Source organism: Leptonychotes weddellii, chromosome 2 (assembly GCF_054177405.1).
Source record: "Leptonychotes weddellii isolate Sample4059 chromosome 2, ASM5417740v2, whole genome shotgun sequence".
Lineage (NCBI taxonomy): Eukaryota > Metazoa > Chordata > Mammalia > Carnivora > Phocidae > Leptonychotes > Leptonychotes weddellii.
The window spans coordinates 53,083,217-53,105,630 of NC_138370.1; the positions used below are offsets into that span (position 1 = coordinate 53,083,217).

The 22,414-nt window shown below is 39.2% G+C and overlaps 1 protein-coding gene across 1 annotated transcript in view; it reads right to left on the bottom strand.

Moving 5' to 3' along the window:
- The window catches only part of CPE (carboxypeptidase E), a 112,952-nt gene extending 91,032 nt beyond the window's left edge, over positions 1-21,920 (bottom strand). The window contains exon 1 of the mRNA XM_081811192.1: positions 21,396-21,920. Coding sequence (XP_081667318.1) covers positions 21,396-21,702 — 307 coding nt within the window. The 5' untranslated portion in view covers positions 21,703-21,920. The remainder of the gene's footprint in view (positions 1-21,395) is intronic.
- Between the last annotated feature and the right edge of the window lie 494 nt (positions 21,921-22,414).

Sequence of the window (22,414 nt, forward strand, 5' to 3'; positions counted from 1 at the left end):
TGTGAGACAGGAAACCATCAAAATCCTAGAGGAGAACGCAGGCAGCAACCTCTGTGACCTCGGCCACAGCAGCTTCTTGCTAGACACATTTAGAAAGGCAAGGGAAACAAAGGCAAAAATGAACTATTGGGATTTCATCAAGATAAAAAGCTTTTTTGCACAGCAAAGGAAACAGTCAACAAAACTAAGAGGGTATGTCTCTTAATATATACACAACAGATAATTATTATTTAGAATGGAGAGTTATCATTTAGATAACAGACGCATTTGGTATCTTTTCACTTCTTACTTGAAAATCCATTATTTTTATCACCTTCAGATACAAAAGGAAAACTGACAATTATTTATGTTCTAATGTTAAACATCTCCAATAATCATTATTTTTACAAAATAGCTCTAACTATGTGGTTTATGGAAACACCATGTGAGAGAACAGTGGGTTCATTTTTAGGCACATCGAGATTAGTATGATCATGTAAAGGTGTATATTAAGGCAATTAAATTTGTGTAACATAAGTGAGCTCAAAAGTAAAGCCTTTAATTCCTAGTGTCAAAGCCTAGAATTATGAATTAATAAAATTGGCTATAACAGGCAGTGATTTGAAGTGGAACTTCTTAGTCACCGATTAGTTAAAAGAGCCCATTCCTGCAAAACCTATTTTTAACACCTCAGTGTACGTCACCTGGTATTCTTTGTTTCACAGAACTGTACCTTTAAATACGGCTTAATGCCAGATGGTCTCCTCAATAAAAAACAGCAGGAGGCAACATATTAATGTTACTCAACAAGCAAGTCTGCAGACACTCAACCAATGAAATTAGTCTTCAGTGGCTAAGCCATTCTGTCACCATGGCAACACCTACTTCAGAAAAAAAAAAAATACTGGATTTTCCAATGAAACGAGCCACCCATCTTAAAACTCCAGTATGATTCAAGCTACGATGATCAGATTGGCTAAAGTAACTGGCTAGGTCTTTTGAGTCACCTCACATCAGGTCTACCTATGAAAAGTCATTTGCCCTTCTATTTTAAAATATTTATCTATAATCAGTTTCTGACTCTCTTGATTTCCTAGATAAATATACTTCATTTAAAGGTGTGTGTATATGTATGTGTGCATACACCTGTAGGCCAACAGTCCTAAATATAATGACAAGTGCTAATGTCTGACAAAATTTTCATTGGTACATACTCTAATGAGTCTGTTATTCATATTATGTCTGATTAGAGAGATTAATCAAGGAAATAAATGTAGAAAAGACCAGAATGATATTCTTATGTGAATGGTTAAAATCATAGTTAAATCTTATTTTTAATATAGCTCCATTTTTAAGTTGTAATGATAATTTGCTCCAAGGCAGATGATCTTGTTTTACCTGATGAAAATGCAGAGAACCTACTATTTGGAAATATATTGTAAAATCAAGATATGATGGTGGGGTAGCGAGGAGACTTTGGAAGCAAGGAAAGAGGGTGTTTAAGAACATGGCACAGGGGCGCCTGGGTTGCTCAGTCGGTTAAGCTGTCTGCCTTCGGCTCAGGTTATGATCCTGGGATCCTGGGGTCCTGGGATCAAGCCCCGCATCAGGCTCCCTGCTCAGCGGGGAGTCTGCTTCTCTCTCTCCCTCTGCCGCTCCCCCTGCCTGTGTTCTCTCTCTCTCTCTCAAATAAATAAAATCTTAAAAAAAAAAAAGAAGAATATGGCAGCAGCTTCCACTCAAATCACATAATAAGAAGGAGAATTTCGGGCGCCTGGGTGGCTCAGTTGGTTAAGCGACTGCCTTCAGCTCAGGTCATGATCCTGGAGTCCTGGGATCGAGTCCCGCATCGGGCTCCCTGCTCAGCAGGGAGTCTGCTTCTCCCTCTGACCCTCCCCCCTCTCATGCTCGCTCTATCTCATTCTCTCTCTCAAATAAATAAATAAAATCTTTAAAAAAAAAAATAAGAAGGAGAATTTCTTAAAAAGGAAAGAGAGAGAGGCAAGAAGAGAGGAACTGGTCTTAGAAGAAAGGAAGGGGATGAAGCCAACAGGTTTTAATGTACTGATTTTGTGTATTTGTTTAACAATGTAGCTATATATCCATGTACATTCTAATCTTGATTTTGCCACTCATAAGCCTGTGACGTTAAATGTTACTTCGCTGTATATCTGTTTCCAAATTTGTAGAAAGGGGATAATAATAGCACCAATCCCATCGGGGGTTGGGATTAGATGAGTTAAGCCTCTAAACAGTGTTTGGCACATACTAAGCATTATGTAAATATGAGCCAAAATATAAAATAAATTCCTATTCTTTTCACAACATTTCAATATTTTTGCTTATGTTTTCTATTTCATTCTACCTTATTTATACTGTTTAGTGCTTTTTGTTTTCAACTTTGCTTCCCTTTCTTCTTTTATTTTAAATGTTACATTTCAGTCTCTCGTAATCTTTTTAACCCTCTTTACTACCTTCTTATCTTACATGTCGAACATTTGAAGGCTCACTTTCTCAGAGCGACCTCAAAGTTAGGCTGTAGAAGCTACAGCAGTGAGACCCCAGTCCATAAACCATGATGAGTCTGACACCAGCAGTTCCCCTGATAGATTCTTCAACCCAGTTAAGGATGACTCCAGAAACTAATTCAGAAATGGGATGTAATATATCTTCCAGGAACCAAAAACCTCAGTACAAAGAACACACTTGATTAACCAAAAAGTATTTTTTCATGAAAACTCTGCTAAATTTAAAATTTCAACATACATAAACACACACACACACTTTTTTCCTTTGAAGGGAGGAGAAAAGAGAAGGGAATGGAACGTTGGTGGGGGTGGGGTGGGTAACTCCTTTTCATGAGGAAAAAAAAATTGCTCTTCTTTTGAGGAGAAAAAAGTTGCAACATTCTTAGAATAACTGACTAGATAAAAAATCAATCTAGTTTGTATTTACTTAAGACAAGGGAGGACTCTTCTTTATATTGGAATTAGCCCAGACCCTGGGCCATACATGCAAGACTGGGTTGTCACAAACCTTTCACTATAAATTTTTTTAGTGATTCTACTACTGAAGTACTTCTGTCATTAACAGGCCTTGTGTGTGCCCAGTTAGCATTCTCTGAAAAAAACATTTCCCAAGAGTCTGTACAATGCTCTATGTGAAATAACATGTAAAACTTTTGAACTACATAGAATACACAGCATTTATGATTTCAAGTTTAATCCTGAGCTGTCTATTCAGCTTCTAAGCAGAGTATATCCCTAACAGAAGGTAAGAAACAAGAGGAAATGTAGTCCACACTCTTTTCATTCTAATCCATCTTTATAGGAGAACTTGGAAAACGACCCTAAAAAGTCACTTTTTTACTAGTTTGGCAAAGAAATAGCTGCTAACAAAACTGCCCGAGCAAATCATGACCAATATTATTCACTGACCCTTGACACACAGAGAACTGCCTCCCGCCCATTCTTCTTGGCCTCGCTCCCACTGGGCTCTAGACTCCCACCCTTATCGACGCCCAGTGACCATGCACAGATCAAATGGGGAATTACAGCAAATGTCTGAATAATTCAGACCAAATACTTTCACCTGAAACAATATGATAATACCCTGAATTAACTACAAAATTATCTCAAGTCTTTTCATTGTATTATTGGCCCATTTCCTGCTCATGAGAACACACCCTCTCACTCAAACATGGTCCTAAAGATTCTGGCATTTTTACTGCTTGTCCAAATGCTGCCTATAAATTACCAACAGAATCTATTATCTAATCATCTTTGTAGGGTCTCACAAATGGCAAAAAACAAAACAAAAAAAGTTTCACCCATATATATTTCATATATATTCTTAACTTCTTACAATAATGCATACCATTATTTGCTGTACAATAATTTAAGGGGGCACTTTTTTCCAGGTATAGTTCCTATAGTTCCTATGAATACTTATTCTTTTAATATAGTTTATTTATTAGATATGCACAATAATATCAATAATTCTTCTACCACTGTAATGTTTTATAAAACACTCACAAATATAGAAATAAAATTCTTTAAGGAACTCTGCTAATTGTTGGTTTGAAAAAATTCTCAAAAAATATGTCCTCCTCTTTAGCACAAGTAATTTTTTCACATTACAATTTAATGTAGACACATGAACAGGCCAACACAAGTGCTATTTTTAAAAGGAAACCTCACCCAATATCAGTTATTTATATTCCGCACCCCAACCTCCAACAACATATGATTCATTCTGCACACGACGCACAAACCTTGAGGTGGTCTTACAAACCACAATACCCTCACAAAGGCCCTCCCCCACTGTTGACACTCTCCTAGGACTAGGATTCTAATTTGGAATATACAACTCAGGAATCTTAAGACTTTACTGTAAATGGGCAGTGAGATGGGAGATGTCTGGATTACATTCCCAAAAAATTGCCTTTATGTAGTCTAGGAAGCACTGTGCGTATCTGACCTTTGTTAATAAATTCTCATAAGTGTATTTTAATGTATATGTAACTGTCCTTCCTTGGACAACCTCTGGTTTTGCCAGGGCTCATCCTGAAGCAAGATTAAGTACCTCATCTCATCTCCCAAAGTAATCTCCACAAAGCATCACAGAGCATAGTAGATTCGGCTGACTTCCCCATTTGACATTTCTATCATCCCCAAAGTTTCTCTTAAGCCACCAGCCATTAAGTCTTTCTCTCCCTCTTTGACTGTCCACACAGGCTCTGAAAATGTACCTCTCCTTTTTATTTAATTTAGCCCATTCCTCAGCACCTAAGGCCCAGCCCTTACAAGAGTTCATCAGAGCGGTCTTCCAACACAAGCTTGTTTCTTCCTAGAGAGTGGATTCTACTGGCCCCCCCCCCAAAAAAATAACATTTTCTACATACACTTAGAGTATGCTAAAGTGATTTATTTCAATCCTTTCCTGATTTTGCCACTTAACACACCCTCTGGCCACTCCAGGCCCTGTCCATCCACCTTCAGCACACCCATACCCATTTAACAGCACACAGGCAGGAAACTCTGTTGTAAGGAAATAAAAACACTGATAAGTTACGTTCCTGTAAACTCCCTCCCAGACTTCAGTCCATGCAGATAGCTCTTGACCCTCAATGGCCACATAAGAAATAGTTATGTTAATTCCCCTTTCTGTATACATTGTTATGGGAAATACTCTAAAAAGAAAGCCCAACTGTCTATCAGGAAATGGGTTCTAGGCCTCCTAGGCTACAAAAGCTTAAGGAGGTGGTTTAATCTCTCTCTGGAGCACAACGTAATCATCTATAAAATGAGAGTGTTCCTTCCAGATAGGAAAAAAAAATTATATGATTCCGTTTCACAATTCTATGTAACACTAATAAAGATTGGGTTTAACATTAGGAGCAATTTAAAATAATTTTACTCTAATCAAAAACCTATAATTTGAAAAATTAGTTAAATACTAAATATTTCTGCATAGTGAATTTCTCTCCCAAAAGCATCTGACAAACTACATGATCATTATTCAAATGTTACACAAATGCATCTGGATGAAAGTTCTGGAATGTCTGCCAATGCATGAAGAAAAGCCATGGGCTGAATTCTCTTCAATATCAAACTACATCATTTTTCTGTGATGTTTTTATTTGTTGTTAAGGATAGTTTTTGAAATGTATAGTCAAATATAATTGAGCTATATCTAACTGCGGGAAATTAGCCTAATAAAATCAAAATTACTTAACATCTTTTTACTCCATAACTTTTAGGGAATGTCCAGTAATAGCTACATAGAGGTGAAAAAATACAGGTAATCAATTGTTGCTTATTACAATATAATATATATTATATGCTTAGTATAATTATATGATATCTAATATAACCATATCATTTTATATGCTTAATTTATATGAAATGTTATATATAATGTATATATAAATATATACATAATGTTACATCTTGTATATGTTATATTCTATACACATACATTACGTTATAATATATAATGTTAGCATAAGCTCCATCCCAAATAGTTTTCTCCTCCTGGGGAGGGAAATTGACCCCAACGGACAACACCCTAAACATTACATTCTCTCTAACAAGGTGGAAATTTCACGTTAATGTAATTATCTGTCACAACTGTTATTGAAGACTTATATATCACCACTAACAGGGGCAGTAAAGAAAGAGACACAAGAATAATCTTATACTGGCATATATCTTCTACTTTCCAGATGTGATTCACTTTAAGACCTGCTCAAATCCCCCTCCTTCTGAAAGTCCTTCATGATTGCTCTCTCAACTCCTTGCAGAATTTGAGTCAATACTTCACATTAAGTACTTGGTAAAATACTGTTGTTTCTTGCTCCCTTTTGTAAGTATCTCTTCAATTTGCAGAACGTCAGTCATAGAGCAAGTACCTGCTTATTATTAACGAGGCCCATTAGAGATACAGATATAACGAAGTGCAGTAATAAAAGATGCACATCAATTACTGACCTCTACTACCCAGAGTGTGACATCCAAATGTGAAGTGGTTTAAAAGCACTTCTATCGGGTATTTCTAAATGCCTAGTGAATGAATGTCTTTAGATGTCCAATTAGGGTGATTTATACCTGCAAGTTGTTAGTAGGGCCTTTTTGATAATAAAGGTCTTACTACCTTGGTCTGGGAACTGAGATCATGGAAAAGGTGGTATGTTCTAAACTGAGAGCCTTCTTGGCCTCTTGGAAAGGTTGGCAGGGGTATAAATGCTTTGCTTATGTTGCTGTCTTTACAGAGTCCATAAATACATTAACTCTGTTCTATGAATTCTGGGGGAAATAGCAGCCAGTCTCACCTTTCTGTACATTCATTTAGGAAACACACTCTCATTCATTCCCTCTCCCTGCCCACACAGGTCATTGAAATTCTAGCAATCAGTGGCTCAGCTTCAATGTTAAAATACCAACAGCACCAATGCTAAGAGTTTTAAAACTACTCAGGAAAAAATACTTAATGTTCCTGGGAGTTACATGTAATTTTTTAGGATACAGTTTGTGCAAATTGAAGTAGAGTCAAAACAGAAGCAGAAATGTTTATTAGAACAGTACCAAGTACCCCCAACTCCCATCTATCCAGCAATCTGAATCAACAATAAAAAAGCATACCCAGAAGTCTAAAAATAATGGGAAAAAAAGGGTCTCAGAATATATGTTAAGAAAAAAAAAAAAGAAGAAGAAGAAGATAGCAGGAGGGGAAGAACGAAGGGGAGGAAATCAGAGGGGGAGACGAACCATGAGAGACGATGGACTCTGAAAAACAAACTGAGGGTTCTAGAGGGGAGGGGGTGGGAGGATGGGTTAGCCTGGTGATGGGTGTTAAAGAGGGCACGTTCTGGATGGAGCACTGGGTGTTATGCACAAACAATGAATCATGGAACACTACATCTAAAAAAAAAAAAGGTCTCAGAAATATTAAAAATAACTGACACATAGTTCACAGTTTTTACAGCTAGTGCAAGGCTTAGAGTTGTCCTCAACATACAGACCACCAATTTAGACACAGGAGTAAAATTATTATACTCTTTTAATGAAGGTTCTCCAGTTCAGTCCACAGTGACCAGGGGAGAGAAAATCAGTTGTTGAAATGGATTTGAGAGGTACAGTAAAATTGTGTATCACTCACAGCTATGAAAACATTAAACTCTTTTAATCCCAGACACGACAGTGGACAGTGGAACACTGGAATCAACCGAACGCCAGATACATACTGGGGAGACTCTTCCAAGCAACACTCAGCCCAGAGGTTGTTCTAATCTGGAGAAAGTAAATTCAAGGAGAGTTTATAGAATCCTTCCCATGCATTAACACATAGAAGGATATTTATCAGATATTTTGCAAATGCTCAACACCTCCAAAATCTCCTGCACCTCCTGAATTTGGAAGCAAAAATTCTTTCAGGGGACTAAGCTCTGAGCCACTGCATGCAGAATCTAATGTTAAATGCAAGCTTTCTGATGCCTTAGAGAGTGACTTATGGGAATAAAAAAGATTTAGAATTTAACTTGGTTTAATTCAACATTCAACTTAGTAGAGGTACAAATTATAAATTCAAAATCCTAGTTATTCCATTAGCATTTAAGTTCAGTTTACAAGTCATATTGATGTGTTTGCAAATCCAGCAGATTCTATAATCTGACCTTAAAGGGAAATTTGGTCACTTCATTAAATTGTCTTAAAAATTTCAAACTGTAAAAATAAATTTAATATATTTAATTTCCTTTTTAAGTCTCTTGTTTGACTGACTGACAAACACTCCTAACTTCTTAAATAATATGGTTAATCTAATACATTAAATGTACATGGTCATTCTTTCTTTTAGTTTTGTTTAAACTAAACAAAACAGTTCGCCCATTTCTCCCACGCCCTGCCCCATACGTGGTGATTCTTAAGTTCTCTCAATGTTCTAATACATTTTACAAACTTGTTAAAATTTCAGCTTAAAAATCATAATTGACACATTTCCCATTGGAATTACAAGGCTAATCTTTAGACATTGGAACCTACCAGATTTTATTAAACATTTTAAGTTTTAAAAGCACTTAAAACTCCAATAATACATAAATTATTTCTAAATCTCCTTAAGGTTTAAGATTCTTACTCCAAAGAGAAACAGCTATGTCAAGCCACACAGTTTTGGGGTTACCTGCCCAAAGAAATGTGGGTAATGTTGGGGGTTACACCACAGATGACTGAAGTTCTGGTCAAATGTGACATCCAAAGCTGAAGATATTTGGGGTAATTTTTTACCACCTCAACTGCCATGTTGAGCCACTATAATAATTTCTATTTCATGAACTGCAAAGCTTAAAGAAGAGAGCAATGATGACTTACCCATATCGCTAGCTTTATGACCTATCTTCATCTTATTTTCAAGACAAATTGGAGTTGGTAATTCCCTCCCAGATGATTATACCACTAATTTGACTTTGTACTTCCTTGACTCTTAAAATAAGTAATTTCCATCCTGTTTCAAAAATAGTTCCCTTCTTTTCATTATCATACTGTTTGATAGGACCACACAACTCTTACAAATATTGAAATAGTATTCAATTGCATGTTAAATATCACTCGTAGCTTTGATCTTTTGGTCACAACTTCCATGGTCATCCTCCTGATGACTAAGAGCCCTTTGCAATCAGCACTTTGGTTCTGATACAAGAAAGCAGCCAGAGTGATGTCGCTCAACACAACATGGAAAGCAGGCAACACAAAGTCAAGGCTTTGTATAGAAAGGACCAGAACAAGAAACAAGACCAGTCTACAGTGGAGCAATAACATCAGATCCAGCCTGTGATCAGACGCACATGCCAGGCACTGTGGATACAGCAGTAAACCTGGCAGAGATGTCCTCAAGGTCACAGAGATGGCAGAATTGTGCATTGCTATAACATTTGCCCTGCTGTGGAGAGCAGGACGTACTTCCATGGCCACAGTCAACGGTTTGGCAAAGGGTGTAAAACTGTATCTAATAGGTGTGTTATTCATTCTGAAGTATTCATTCATTCATTCATTCATCATTTTTTTTTTAAAGATTTTATTTATTTATTTGACAGAGAAAGACACAGCGAGAGAGGGAACACAAACGGGGAGTGGGAGAGGGAGAAGCAGACTCCCTGCCGAGCAGGGAGCCCGATGCGGGACTCGATCCCTGGACTCCAGGATCATGACCTGAGCCGAAGGCAGTCGCTTAACCAACTGAGCCACCCAGGCGCCCTCATTCATCATTTTCAACACTGCATTGAGAAACTACTATGGACCCAACACACCAAAGAGTCCCCACTGAAATGTGCAGTCGCAATCCTGGTTCCAGAAGAAGACAGACATGTTAGGAAACCTCTCTTTTAAAAAGGGAAGGACACATCACTTTATAATTTGGCCACTTTGAAAATTAAGCACTGACATTATATGATGGGCCCTAAATTTAACGAAATTATGATTTTCGTTAGATGTTGGATTTGTTCATTTATATTTTAGTGACATTTTAATAATGTTTACATGCCAGATAACTTTATACAATTTAATTTATAAATGGTTATACATCACAACAACCTTCTAACAGTTTTAGTATATTTGTCAATTAAGAAATTAGCAAGAAGGATGGTCGTCTAGAGAGAAGGAAAACTTCAGCACAAGCAATAATTTACATTATTACCTTGTAACTGAATATACAACTATATTTTTGAGGCTTCATTTTACAACTCTGATTTTTGTCGTAAAAGAAATGAAGAGTGCTAAGGACATGACAGCCAGGAAAATTTGGCTTTTTTGTATAGGTGATAATAGGCTGTCTCTGTATGATAAACAAAGGCAGTATAGACTTAACCCAAATGTGCCTATTAAGGACTCAGATTGTTCCTTCCGCAGCCCCATTACACTTCTTAAAAATAACCCCCTTGAGGGGTGCCTGGCTGGCTCACTCGGTAGAGCATGTGACTCTTGATCTCAGGGTCTTGATCTTAAAAAATAAACTCCTCAAGTTACCTGTCCTTTTTATAGTGTAACTATTCTTAATATTTGCTAAGTCCTTCCTCGTACATAAATAACAGCAATATATGTGCATTTTTACAGGGGATTAATTAAGATCACTTGTGACAAAATCTTAAAAAAAAACAAATTTACTTTTTTAATTTTTCTTTTAAATGCTTTTTTTTTCCCAACAATAGGCAGACTCTTTCTGCATCTTTAAGTTCCCATAAAGATATATATTCTCCAATTCCTCACCTGTAGCAGGTATGGAAAATCGGCTCATGTAGGACCAAACTGGAGGTTGTTTACAAAGAGATGGGGAGCTACGGAATAAATGCTTGGCAGTAAATGAGCGTGTACACATCCCTTCATGTTTACAACCCAAAGTTCACAGACAAAAGGCTCTCAATTGTTATTCAGATGACTACTCTATTTTAATATCCACAGAAGAAAGGAAGAGGAGAAAATGTGGGACCACATTAACCAGTGAGGTTCTTCAAACGTACCTCAGAGGGGATCTAGTTAGAATCCTCGTAAAAGTAAAGGCAAATCTGGCCCACTATTTAAAACCCTGGTGAAACATCTGACCAGATTTAGAGAAAGCAACAATAACTCAAGAAAACTTCCTGAAAGAAGAAAGCTTTTGAAAAAAAACTTTTAAGATTTTATTTTTAAGAAATCTCAACCCCCAACCATGGGGCTCAAACTCAACCACTGCTAGCTCTTCCAACTGAGCCAGCGAGGCACCCCAAGACTTTTTTTTTTTAATAAGCCACTTAGATGAGAGAAGACTCTTTATTTCCTGATAGTAGCTATGGGTGGGAGTAAAAACAAGGAAAATGAAGGCTATTTTACAGATGCAACTGAAATCTATAAATATAAATAAGCCAATTTGAAAGTTAAAATAATTTAAAATGATAGCTCAGTGGTTATCACTCAGTGATAGCTCATGATTATCTTGCCATCATCTAGACAAAACCTATATGTCTATATAGTATTTTAGTCTATTTGTCTATGTAGTATCATTCACTATACATCCATATAATATTCACATGCGAATTATTTATCTATATTTTGTATTGCTTTAGCATTTTCCAAAAACTGAATTTGACTCTTGAGAAAATACAATAAGCAGATTTCTCTTTGGGTGAGCACTATAAAGGTCCTATTGACTGTGTGAAGTTAGTGCAGTTTCCCAAAAGTCTGTTAACTTAATTCCCATAAAGCTGATTATGGGAAGAATCTGGCTTAATATTTACTGAGTTCCCACAGTGAATGAGACTGGTTCCTTCTCATAAACTGAAAATAAATAAATAAATAAGGATCTGTGCTGAACAATGTCACAGTTTGAGACAAATGAAACTATTTCAATAAGACTGTTTATACTTTAAAACATATGGTCCACACTGCACCTAAAACACACAAAAAAAGGACAGAAGACATTTTATTTTGCAAATGTCTAACATTTCCAGTAGTTTCCCCTACAGATACTGTTTTTATGCTTGCTACATCAAGAACAGAATAGGGAGCTCTTCGACCCTTGCATCTATATGGAGCACACATTTTATACAGAATGAAGTAAAATGCCCAATGGTTATACAGCATGTAAATTAAGCTCAACATGTGTAAAAGAGTGAATCCAGGGGGCGCCTGGGTGTCTCAGTCAGTTTAGTGTCTGACTCTTGGTTTTGGCTCAGGTCATGATCTCAGGGTCATGGGATCAAGCCCTGAGTCAGGCTATGCGCTCAGTCGGGAGTCTGCTTCTCTGTCTCCCTCTGCCCTTCCCCCCACTTGTGCACTCACTCTCTCTCTCTCTCAAATAAATAAATCTTTTTTTTTTAAAAAAAGTGAATCCAAGTCAAGAAACTAAATAGCTCATTTCAAGATATGCAAAGGAACTGCCTGAAAGGGTGACTGGAAGAGAAAATAAAATAGCATATACATAGTGGGTATTCAGTAAATATTCTCTAAATTAAATTAAAAATATTAACTACACCGACAAAAGCCTAATTCTCTTTTCATCTTGGAAAGTTGCCTTCATCTTGGAATGTTACATAGCAATTTTTTATAATGGTTATGAGAAAAGGCCTTTTTTAAAACTACCCCTTGGCTAGAAAAAGAAAGAGAAAAAGAAAAAGAAAAAAAGGTATTCAGAAATTTGGTCAGGGAGGTGACAGCCCAACATTTATATTGAGCTTTTCCTACCCTGAACTCATGGTCAAGCTTATGATTTGTGCAAGATGTTGAGCTGAGCTCCAGAAACAAAATATTTCTTTGGGAAAAAAAATGGACAATGGCAGTGAGCAGCAGCTGTGTAGTAAAGAGAAGATTTTCTAGTTTTGAATAATTTAACGTAGTAAGAGAAACGGGGTAGTCCAATCAGACAGCACCATTCTGGGATGTGAACATCTGAGTGTTTGCCTGCATATGCAAATACATGAGATAATTGTTGTTTTTCCCAATTCCCTGAATAGCAAGGGATTATTTTAGGAACCTGGATTTAAGTTAAAGGTTATACTTAGTCTCATTTTTTTAAAATGAGTGATCTGCATCCATTTTTTAAATAATTAGTCTTCGTTTGAAAGCAAATGTCTTAAAAATGAGAGGTATTATTATTGTTATTATTATAATAGGACTATGATGCTCGGCAGTGACTTTATAGTAAACAGATGTCTATTAAAAAACACAAAATATTTACTGGCAGTGGAGAATTGTTGCTGAGTTTATTACTATAATTCATTCATTTCTCATTTAAGAGTCAGCTCTGTAACACTCTACGCGAGCCACCTTATCCTTCAAGGATTACTATTTGAAGACATTTAAAGATGTAGGTAATCATTTGAAAATAATAAAAGGCATTGGTAACACAGACAGGATCTTCTCCGAAGCCACATTTTATTAGAAAGAGCTGGTCGCTGGACCGCCTACAAAACACCATATCCTGAATTTTGAAAGAAAGAGAAACATTCAGAAGAATGGACTGGCAGCAATTCCTGTAATTAACAAGAAGGGAAGGAAAGAGTAAATTTAAACATATTTCAAATTTGAGCTCTTTTGACCCATCAGCTGGCTTTCAGATAAACCTCCTCCTCTATGGCATTTTCAGGGGCATGATTTGAATGCCATTTCATGAGGGAAGGGAAAATTAAAACCTGGGATGTATGCCTTCCACCTTCAAAGGAGCACACAGTTCTTAGTACACAACACTAAAGGGCTCAAGCAGATTTTCTAAAGGTCAAAAATTTTACTAAGTACATTTTTACTGGTTATCTTTAGAACTTTTAGTTAATGCTTAAAAAGCCACCTAATTTTCTAAAATGTCTCAAGAGAAGAGTCCAGTTGTAGCAGACAACAAACACAACAAGCCACCACTGATATGTGGGTGGATTTCTCCCCATTATGCAAAACTGGATGCATCACAATAAAACAGAAATATATACAGAAGAAAAATATCAGTTCCATCCTTTCTTGTGATCATACTGCCAATATGCCACCAGGCATAAAATCAACATTGACCTTCAACACAGCTTTGTTTTGTGATGCACATTTTTGGCCTGTTTGAGAAATTTCATTTATTCCACGAACGTTCCGAGTGGCCACTATGTCCTACACGGAGTACTAAACGTTTGGGATAAACACCATCCATGACCACAAAAAGCTCACAGTCTACTGGGGAGCATTTAGACCAACATTGGGAAAGACCATAATAGAGGTAATAATTGTTGACACATGTTGAACTAAGGACTTTATATTTACTACTTCACTGAATCATCACATTATTGTCATTTCATAGGTGATGAATTTAGGACTTACAGAGCAGTTAAGTAATTCACCCAAGAGCAATTAATTAAAAATAGGAAGAGACAGGGTTTGAACAAAAGGCCCCTGACATCGGTGCATATAGTAGAAACCTTTACATGACAGCTCTTCAGAGAACTCTGGAAAACAAAGAAATGGGAGTAAGGACATTAGGGAGGGGTGAGGAAGGAGGTTTTAAAGAGCTTTCACTTACACTGAGGCTGTAAAAGAATAAAGTAGTCAGGACCTGAGCAGTTTCATTATAAATTTTTTGGAAAAATAAGTTAGTTTGCCAAAGTAAATCTTGGAATTGCCCTGGATTTATTTAGCTCCGTGAAGAAACAACCGTAAAGACGTTCTCAAACACCCATGAACATGTTCACTGTTCCTACTGAATGAAGCAAATTAGGATATAAAACTGAAGAGAAGCAGGAACGCCTCACGTTTTAAAAATCGAGAAAAGGCAAACATGTGCGAACAAGAAACAGTGATAAGAGGGGAAAAGTCCTTGGGGGCCGTCCATCAGAACAGGTAAACATGTAGAGCTCCCATGTGACGGCCGACACCGCCAAGGAGGCCACTCCAAGTGGGCAAAGCCAATGGAGCACGTTTTCCAGATCGACTGAAATTGCAGAAAAAAATTTAACAAATGAGCCCATCTTCTTAATAACTAGATGCAAGCAACCTCATGGAATTATTTTCTGTATACCATACTGCTTCGGCCTCACGGCAACCCTGGGAGGTTATGAGTTTTTAAGTATTCCTATTTTATAGATAAGAAAAACAGGTAGACAGAAGTTAAAAGCATAAAGCTACTTACCAATAAAGGAACCGGGATGCACTTGATACTTTAATCTCTCCTATCAAAATGATCTGTCCTATGCCTGATTGCCTCAGGACCATGTTCTCAAGTCAATAAGCCTATCTTAAGAATTTACACAAATCGCTATGCTAGCTGTTTAAGGGAGGAAAAAAACAGAAGCCATATGCTCTCTACCACTGAGGAACACCTTGTATGAGTCTCTCTGCTACAGAATTGTCCAATTAATCCTGCATAATATGTTAATGAATGATAATATGCTAATGCTCTGTTTCTCAAACTAACGAAATACTAGTTCCAAAATAAGTTCCTCGAAAAAAAAAAAAAAAAGGTGGGGTCCCATGGGGAAAAAAGATTGGAAAATACTGTATATTATATATCTAACTTGGAGATTTAAAATACAGGTTTGTTTATTCAAGGGCTCTGATAAGGTGTGCAATAAACAAACCTATTTAGTTTTGTTTACCTAATATTTCTCAAGCCAAGCTGAACTAATGTTCCATTGAACATACTTTGGGAAAGACTGGGTTATACGTCACCCCTTAGAGGGATTATTTTTCTATTTGTCAAAAATATCTTTCCCAAAGGAAGGGACTGCCAAGGTGGGGATTTCACCCCCATGCTATGTCAATAAGTAAGATGCTGGCAGATGATTCCTTTGCTATCTCTCAAATCGGTTTCCACAGAAAGCTGGTACTTTGCCTGAGCACAGGATATAATGTTAGAGGCCAGTCTCATTTCCTCTCTTCCATAAGCCAATCACAAGTCAATCAAATACACAATTTCTGTCAAGAGCTGCAATAACTCACTCAGGTCTAAAAATAACCCTTGACCATATGTGGTATATACATCTAGATCCTTCTCCAGAATCTAACATCTATGTTCACCAACTGTAAGGTGTTACTCAATTATAAGCATTTCCCACTAATACATAACATACTAATCTGGTATGAAAAAGGTCATACAAAATAATCAAAATCCCCTTTTTTTTATCTGTATAGAAATTTTGCCAACATTAAATGTTCCATCACAATATTTGGCAAATACGTACTGGCATTCATACACTTTAAATTTTAACAGATTTTGGAAGGAATAGGTCCAAAATAATCATTCCAGCCTTTGAAAGAGAAAAATCTATGCTCTAAAGAAGTTTCTAAGATAGCATTTTAGCTATAAATCAGACTTGCTTCCCAAGAGCAATCTTAAACTACATGTTAAAGAATTCATGTTTTAAATAAACTAATCTTAACTCCCGTTTAACTCTGGGAGGACTGGTCTGGGAAAACAGATTTCATTGTTTAGACATAAATTAATACAGGTTCTTTTATGAGTATTGTAATGATGGATATGCATTCCTAGGACAGCGTATGTTTGGGTTTGAGAACTTGAGTCCCTATGCACAGAAATATTTTAAAAGTATAAGATATAAGCAAACAGGAAGAAAAATAAGGAACATGATGAGGCCTGGCAAGGATCATATCTAAGGGAATACATCTGAGCATCTAGAATCAGCCAAGAGCCCAGTTTGACAGAGACTCAATCTTAGCCAGCCCTCATCCTACTCCTGCATCAGGGGTCCAGACTCACAAAGTGTGAGATGAGACTGGTTCCAAGACCACTTGCAGTTCTTCTGAGGATGGCAGCTACGCACAACCCTTCTCCAATCCAATTTTGCAGGTCTCCAAGAGATACAAAATAATAACTGAGACCCAGCATTCAGCCAGTCTAGAGTCAAGTTGATTCCTACGGTGCCAGGACAGAATAGGCATGGATATTCCTGGCAGATCAATTCAAAATGGAATTTTCTTTCCCTTTGGATGAATTCAAATGTAGACTATCTGACCGAACAAATCATTTTCAGTAGATAAGTTTCAGCTCAGTACCATGCAAGTATGATGATCACTTCTTTCTGCTCAGGAAGAGAGCTGGTGGTGTGAACGAATACCTTCCATCCCTAACCTGCCAATTTAACCAAGTAAACCTCTCACTTGCCCGGTCTACCACAGGGAAAGCTTTATGTACAGATGTTTTGTTTTGGGAGAGCTCTTCTATTATGCTAACTAAATACTTAGACATTAGCTACCTTTTTTTAAAGTTCAGAAAAAGAATTTTTTAATGAAGATTTTATTTGTTTATTTGAGACAGAACGAGAGTGAGAGAGCACAACATGGGTGGGGGGAGAGCAGAGGGAGAGGGAGAAGCAGGGAGCCCAATGCGGGGCTCAATCCCAGGACCCTGGGATCATGACCTGAGCCGAAGGCAGACACTTAAACGACTGAGCCACCCAGGCACCTCCAGTAAAAGAATTTTGATTAAGAAAACTAATAAACTTGACACCTCTCTCTTACTGGAAGGTAAGATGATTATGGGCAAGTTGATCAAAGTTTTAATCGAGTAAATGATTTTGTTAAGCCAAATATTATTTCTTACTAGCTTAATCAGAAATATTAATTCAAACAAACAAAAAACAGATACTTACAAGGTGAAAAACAGTTAAGACACTGCCCCTAGATGCAGGGGCCGCTGTTAAAACATACATTTGTTCAAGCTGCACTGGCAATGGTAAATTCCAGTAACTGCACATTTCCTGCCTTCTTGTCATCCAGTCTTCAATAACCTAACATCCCCGGTGTCCTTTCTCCAGTCCTCCCACACTGTTCTTGCAGCCTTCATACTGCCCTTCCAATTCCTATTTCTCAGTTCCCCAGAGGGCAAGGACTAGCTTGTGTATCACTGCACAGTGCATAGAACTTGGCCCACCTAGAGTGTGGGGTGCTCAAAAAAACACTGAATGCATCCATTTCTACCTCAGAAGAAGTGTGGATATTCCTTTTTCATTTCTTAAAATATTTTACTCTAGAAGGAATTTGAAAATCATTTAAGGATGGTGAATACTCTCCAACTTCCTAAAAAGTTAATTCACACAGTACTATCAAACTTATATACTAATCAGACCTATTTACTAATTTTAGAAATAAGACAACAGGCCCAAGGTGGAGTCACTTACGCTAAGCTCCACATCAGAGACTGAACTTACTTGCAGGTGTTTTTTTTTTTTTTTAAGATTTTATTTATTTATTTGACAGAGAGAGACACAGCGAGAGAGGGAACACAAGCAGGGGGAGGGGGAGAGGGAGAAGCAGGCTTCCCGCAGAGCAGGGAGCCCGATGCGGGGCTCGATCCCAGGACCCTGGGATCTTGACCTGAGCCGAAGAACTTACTGCCGAAGACCTGCCCTGAACTTACTTGCAGTTTTATCTGTCCCAGAAATGGAATCTTAAACCAGTCACTTAGGAATCACCTGATCAGCACTAGTTAGGGATTCTGCCTGATAGATCCCTGCCATTCCCTAAAGGAAAATAAGCTTACAATAATCAATCTGCTTTTTTTGCCTAGTATAACTTTCTTGTTCCCGCTCCCTTTTGCCTATTAATGTTTTTCATTTTGTACAGCTCCTTGGAGCTCCCTTCTATCTACTAGAGTGGATGCTGACCCATTCATGAATTGGTGAATAGAGCCAATAAGATCTCTAAAATTTACAGTTGAATCTTGTTTGTTAACACTAGTTCACTGAAAATTTCTAACCTACTTATCTTCTCTTATAAAGTGATGGAGAAATTTCTAACCTACTTATCTTCTCTTATAAAGTGTGGCTTTTTAGTGTTGGTTCATCATAGTTTATTTCTACCTTTAAAAATACAATGGATAGGGGTGCCTGGCTGGCTCAGTAGGTTAAGCGTCTGCCTTCCGCTCAGGTCATGATCCCAGGATCCTAGGATGGGTCCCGCAAGGGGCTCCTTGCTCAGCGGGAGTCTGCTTCTCCCTCTTCTTTTGCCCCTCCACTCATGCTTTCTCTGGTTTCCTCTCTCTCTCAAGTAAATAAATAAAATCTTAAAAAGATGAAAAATAAATAAAAATACAAGGGATAGGGGCGCCTGGCTGGCTCAATCAGTGGGATGCAACTCTTGATCTTGGGGGTCGTGAGTTCCAGCCCCATATTGGGTATGGAGTCTACTTAAAAATAATAATAAAAAAATAAAAAATACAATGGATAGACATTTGTATTTTGTTATTAAGTAACCATGAACTTAAAGTTCCCTTCATTTAACAAGGAACTATAAAGCACATAATGTAAAACATTTGAGTTCACTTTTGTAAGATGAATTAAATCGGGGCAGAGGTAGATGTTTGTCTTTATGAGGAATAAAACATTTTATTTCAAAGCACTGTTTTATTCAGCTAATGACTGATTCCATTTTTCCCATAATGTGTATAGAGTGCCTGCGCTGTGCCTGAGTCAGGCTATGTGTGCAGGCGTCGTCCCCCCTCACAGAGTTTGCAATCTAAAAGAGAACTCTGCAAATCTTGAAAGACTATACATTCCAGGTATGGAAGTAAAAGAACTATTGTTTTCATCTTCAAAAGCATATTGCATCCTAACAGTAATATCACTTTAGAATTTTATTTAACTTGAAACAAAACAACAAAAAAGTTAACATTAGCTTTCACATTATCTTGACGAAACAGTGTAACACATTCTGAGGAGCAATCTCTAATAGTAGAACAACAAAAGGTTCTAAGTAAGCAGGCAACAGGAGAATCACAAATATTTAGATTAGCTTTATCTGTGCCTAGGATGCCATGACTTTGGTTATTTGAAATAATTGAGATGGAGTCGCCACCTTTTTAATTTTTCTTTATCTTCAGAGAACAGTATGAAACCAATCTTCAAACTTTCTAAGTCTACATGCTGAGTCCTGCTAGACCTCACTCCATAAAATGTTTTCTAGGATCTCATTTTAGGGTCTGACAACAAGCTTATACACACCTTTGCCCTCATATTAGTTGAAGGTAAGAAAAGTTTCCTGCTTGGGCGCCTGGGTGGCTCAGTCGTTAAGCGTCTGCCTTCGGCTCAGGTCATGACCCCAGGGTCCTGGGATCGAGTCCCACATCTGGCTCCCTGCTCAGCGGGAAGCCTGCTTCTCCCTCTCCCACTCCCCCTGCTTGTGTTCCTGCTCTCGCTCTCTCTCTGTCAAATAAATAAATAAAATCTTTAAAAAAAAAAAAAAAAGAGAAAAGTTTCCTGCTTGAAGATTTATTATTGATCAACCCATACACTCTGCATTTGAAGATCAAAGAGTCTCTATTCATCACTTATTTTAATATTTTTCCAGTTTGATTCCCAAATATCATCATAAAACTATTCTGGCCCTACATTGAGAATTTTTAGTCTATTTTCTAGCTTTCTCTGTCATTTAAAAAAAAAAAAAATCAGGCATCCTATGCTACTGTTATTAGCCCAGATTATTTTAACAGTACCTTTACTATCAGAAGACCAGGCCTTATATCCTTTGAAGAGTTACATCATTTCCAAAGAGCAGAAGCATAATGAAAAAAAGACCCAAGAACATTTTTTAAATCCATTTATTAATACCAAATGAATCACAGTTAACGTAAATAAAACGTGCCTTAACACATTCAGAAGGAAGATGTATAAGATGGCTATATGGGAACATCAGCTGAAATAAAAACCCGGTCACAAACTACTCATCTCAACTGGCTAAAGCCAAGAAAATGGGATACTCCTTTTTTCCTTAGGCCTTATGCAGTTTCAGAACGGAAATGCCTGTCAGGGCCACTTTTCCACCCTGGCAGGAAGACCTATGTGTCTGCACACACCACCACCCAGTGCTGCCGATATCGTTCACGCTGCTGGGGCACCCACAGCAGTGCGCGTACCTAATAAGCACATACCGGTAGGGATGGGTATGCAGAGCCTGCAGGACCCAAGCTTGTCCTCTGGAAATGAGGAAACAAATGGGAAAGGACTCTTCCTCGTTTCCTCTAAGTTCCTGACTTCTGCACCTTACCTTTCTACTCTTGTCTGCAAGGAAGGTCGACCTCCTCTCTGAGGACTCCCAATTATTCTCTCTGGTCTTCGACGCAGCAGAGTGAGAGTGACCGCCCGGTTTTGCGGGCGTGCGGATTTGCGTGCTCCCCTCCCGCCTCCCGGGCCCATGCTCACCAAAGGTGAACTAAGGGCTGGAGGTGGGCGCAAGGCTTGGGGCGGGGGGGGGCGGGGAAGACCGCAGAGATGGGGAAGCCGGCAACCCGCAACGCTCTGGGTCAGGTTCATGTATCTGCATCCCTCCCTCCACTTGTACCTTCCACCCCAGGCGCCCTTTCCCAAAAGGCACCCCCGGGCCCACCTTTTTCCCCCCTGCGCCCACCGCCACGTCCAAGCCTCTGCGGCCCTCCGAGACGCCCCCGGAGACGGCAGGGTGCAGCGCTCTTACCAGGCTCATGGACACCGGGGTTGTCGGACAGCTCGATGACCAGGAGCTCCCGGCCCTCGAAGCTGCGCCCCACCGTGTAGATCCTGCTGATGGCGGTGCACTGCAGCCACACGGACACCAGCGCCTCGCGCAGCTCGGGGTAACGGTGGTACTCGAAGGAGATGCCGTCCTCCTGCTGCAGCCGCCGGCGCCGCCTCATGCCCGCCGCGGGCGCCCCGGGCTCCTGGGCTCCGGCACCCAGCAGCCACCCGCAGGCGGCCAGTGCCACGCACAGCGCCAGCAGCGCCCGGCCTCCTCGCGCGGCCATCGCCCCGCGCCGCCGCCGCCCGCGCCTTCCTGCGCCCGCCGCCTCTTTTGTCTGGGCTCGGGGACTCCGCGGGCCGGCGCTGCGGGGGGAGCCAAGTTCCGCAGCAGCCTCCGCACGCCTCACCTTCCCGGGCCGACTGAGCGCCGGCCGCGCGCGGGGGCCACCCAGAGGAGAGGGGCGAAGCGGCGGCTCGGCGGGCCGCACTACTGGCCGCCGAGCCCAGGGGAGCTGCAGGAGAAACCACTGCGAGGAGGGGGCCGGCGCGCGCCAGCGGGATTCGGTGGGGATCGGGGGAGCGCGGCTGGCGTGGCTGGCTCGCAACCACGTCAAGAGCCAAATGGCGCCGCGGACGACGCAGGTGAAGTGACAGCTACGGAATGCGTTGGGAACGTTGTTGTCATTGAAAGACCCAGGACATCGCGTGTGGAAAAATACTCTTGGACTGCTAGGGGAGCCTTTTAAAGTAACATCTGCTCTCAGCCGACCAGGGTTTCCATCTTGATGCACCAATAATTAGAGACTATTCCAGGAAAAAAAAAAGAGAGAGAGAGACAGCGAGAGAGAAACAAAAAGGAATTATTGGCAGCCACTTGCCCTTTCCCTATGATGTATCTTTAATGACTGCACTGATAGTCCAAACACAAACCCAAGAGTTGGGTTTGCATTTATTGCAAGGTCTGGCTGGATAACAGAACATTGTGCACTTTGATTT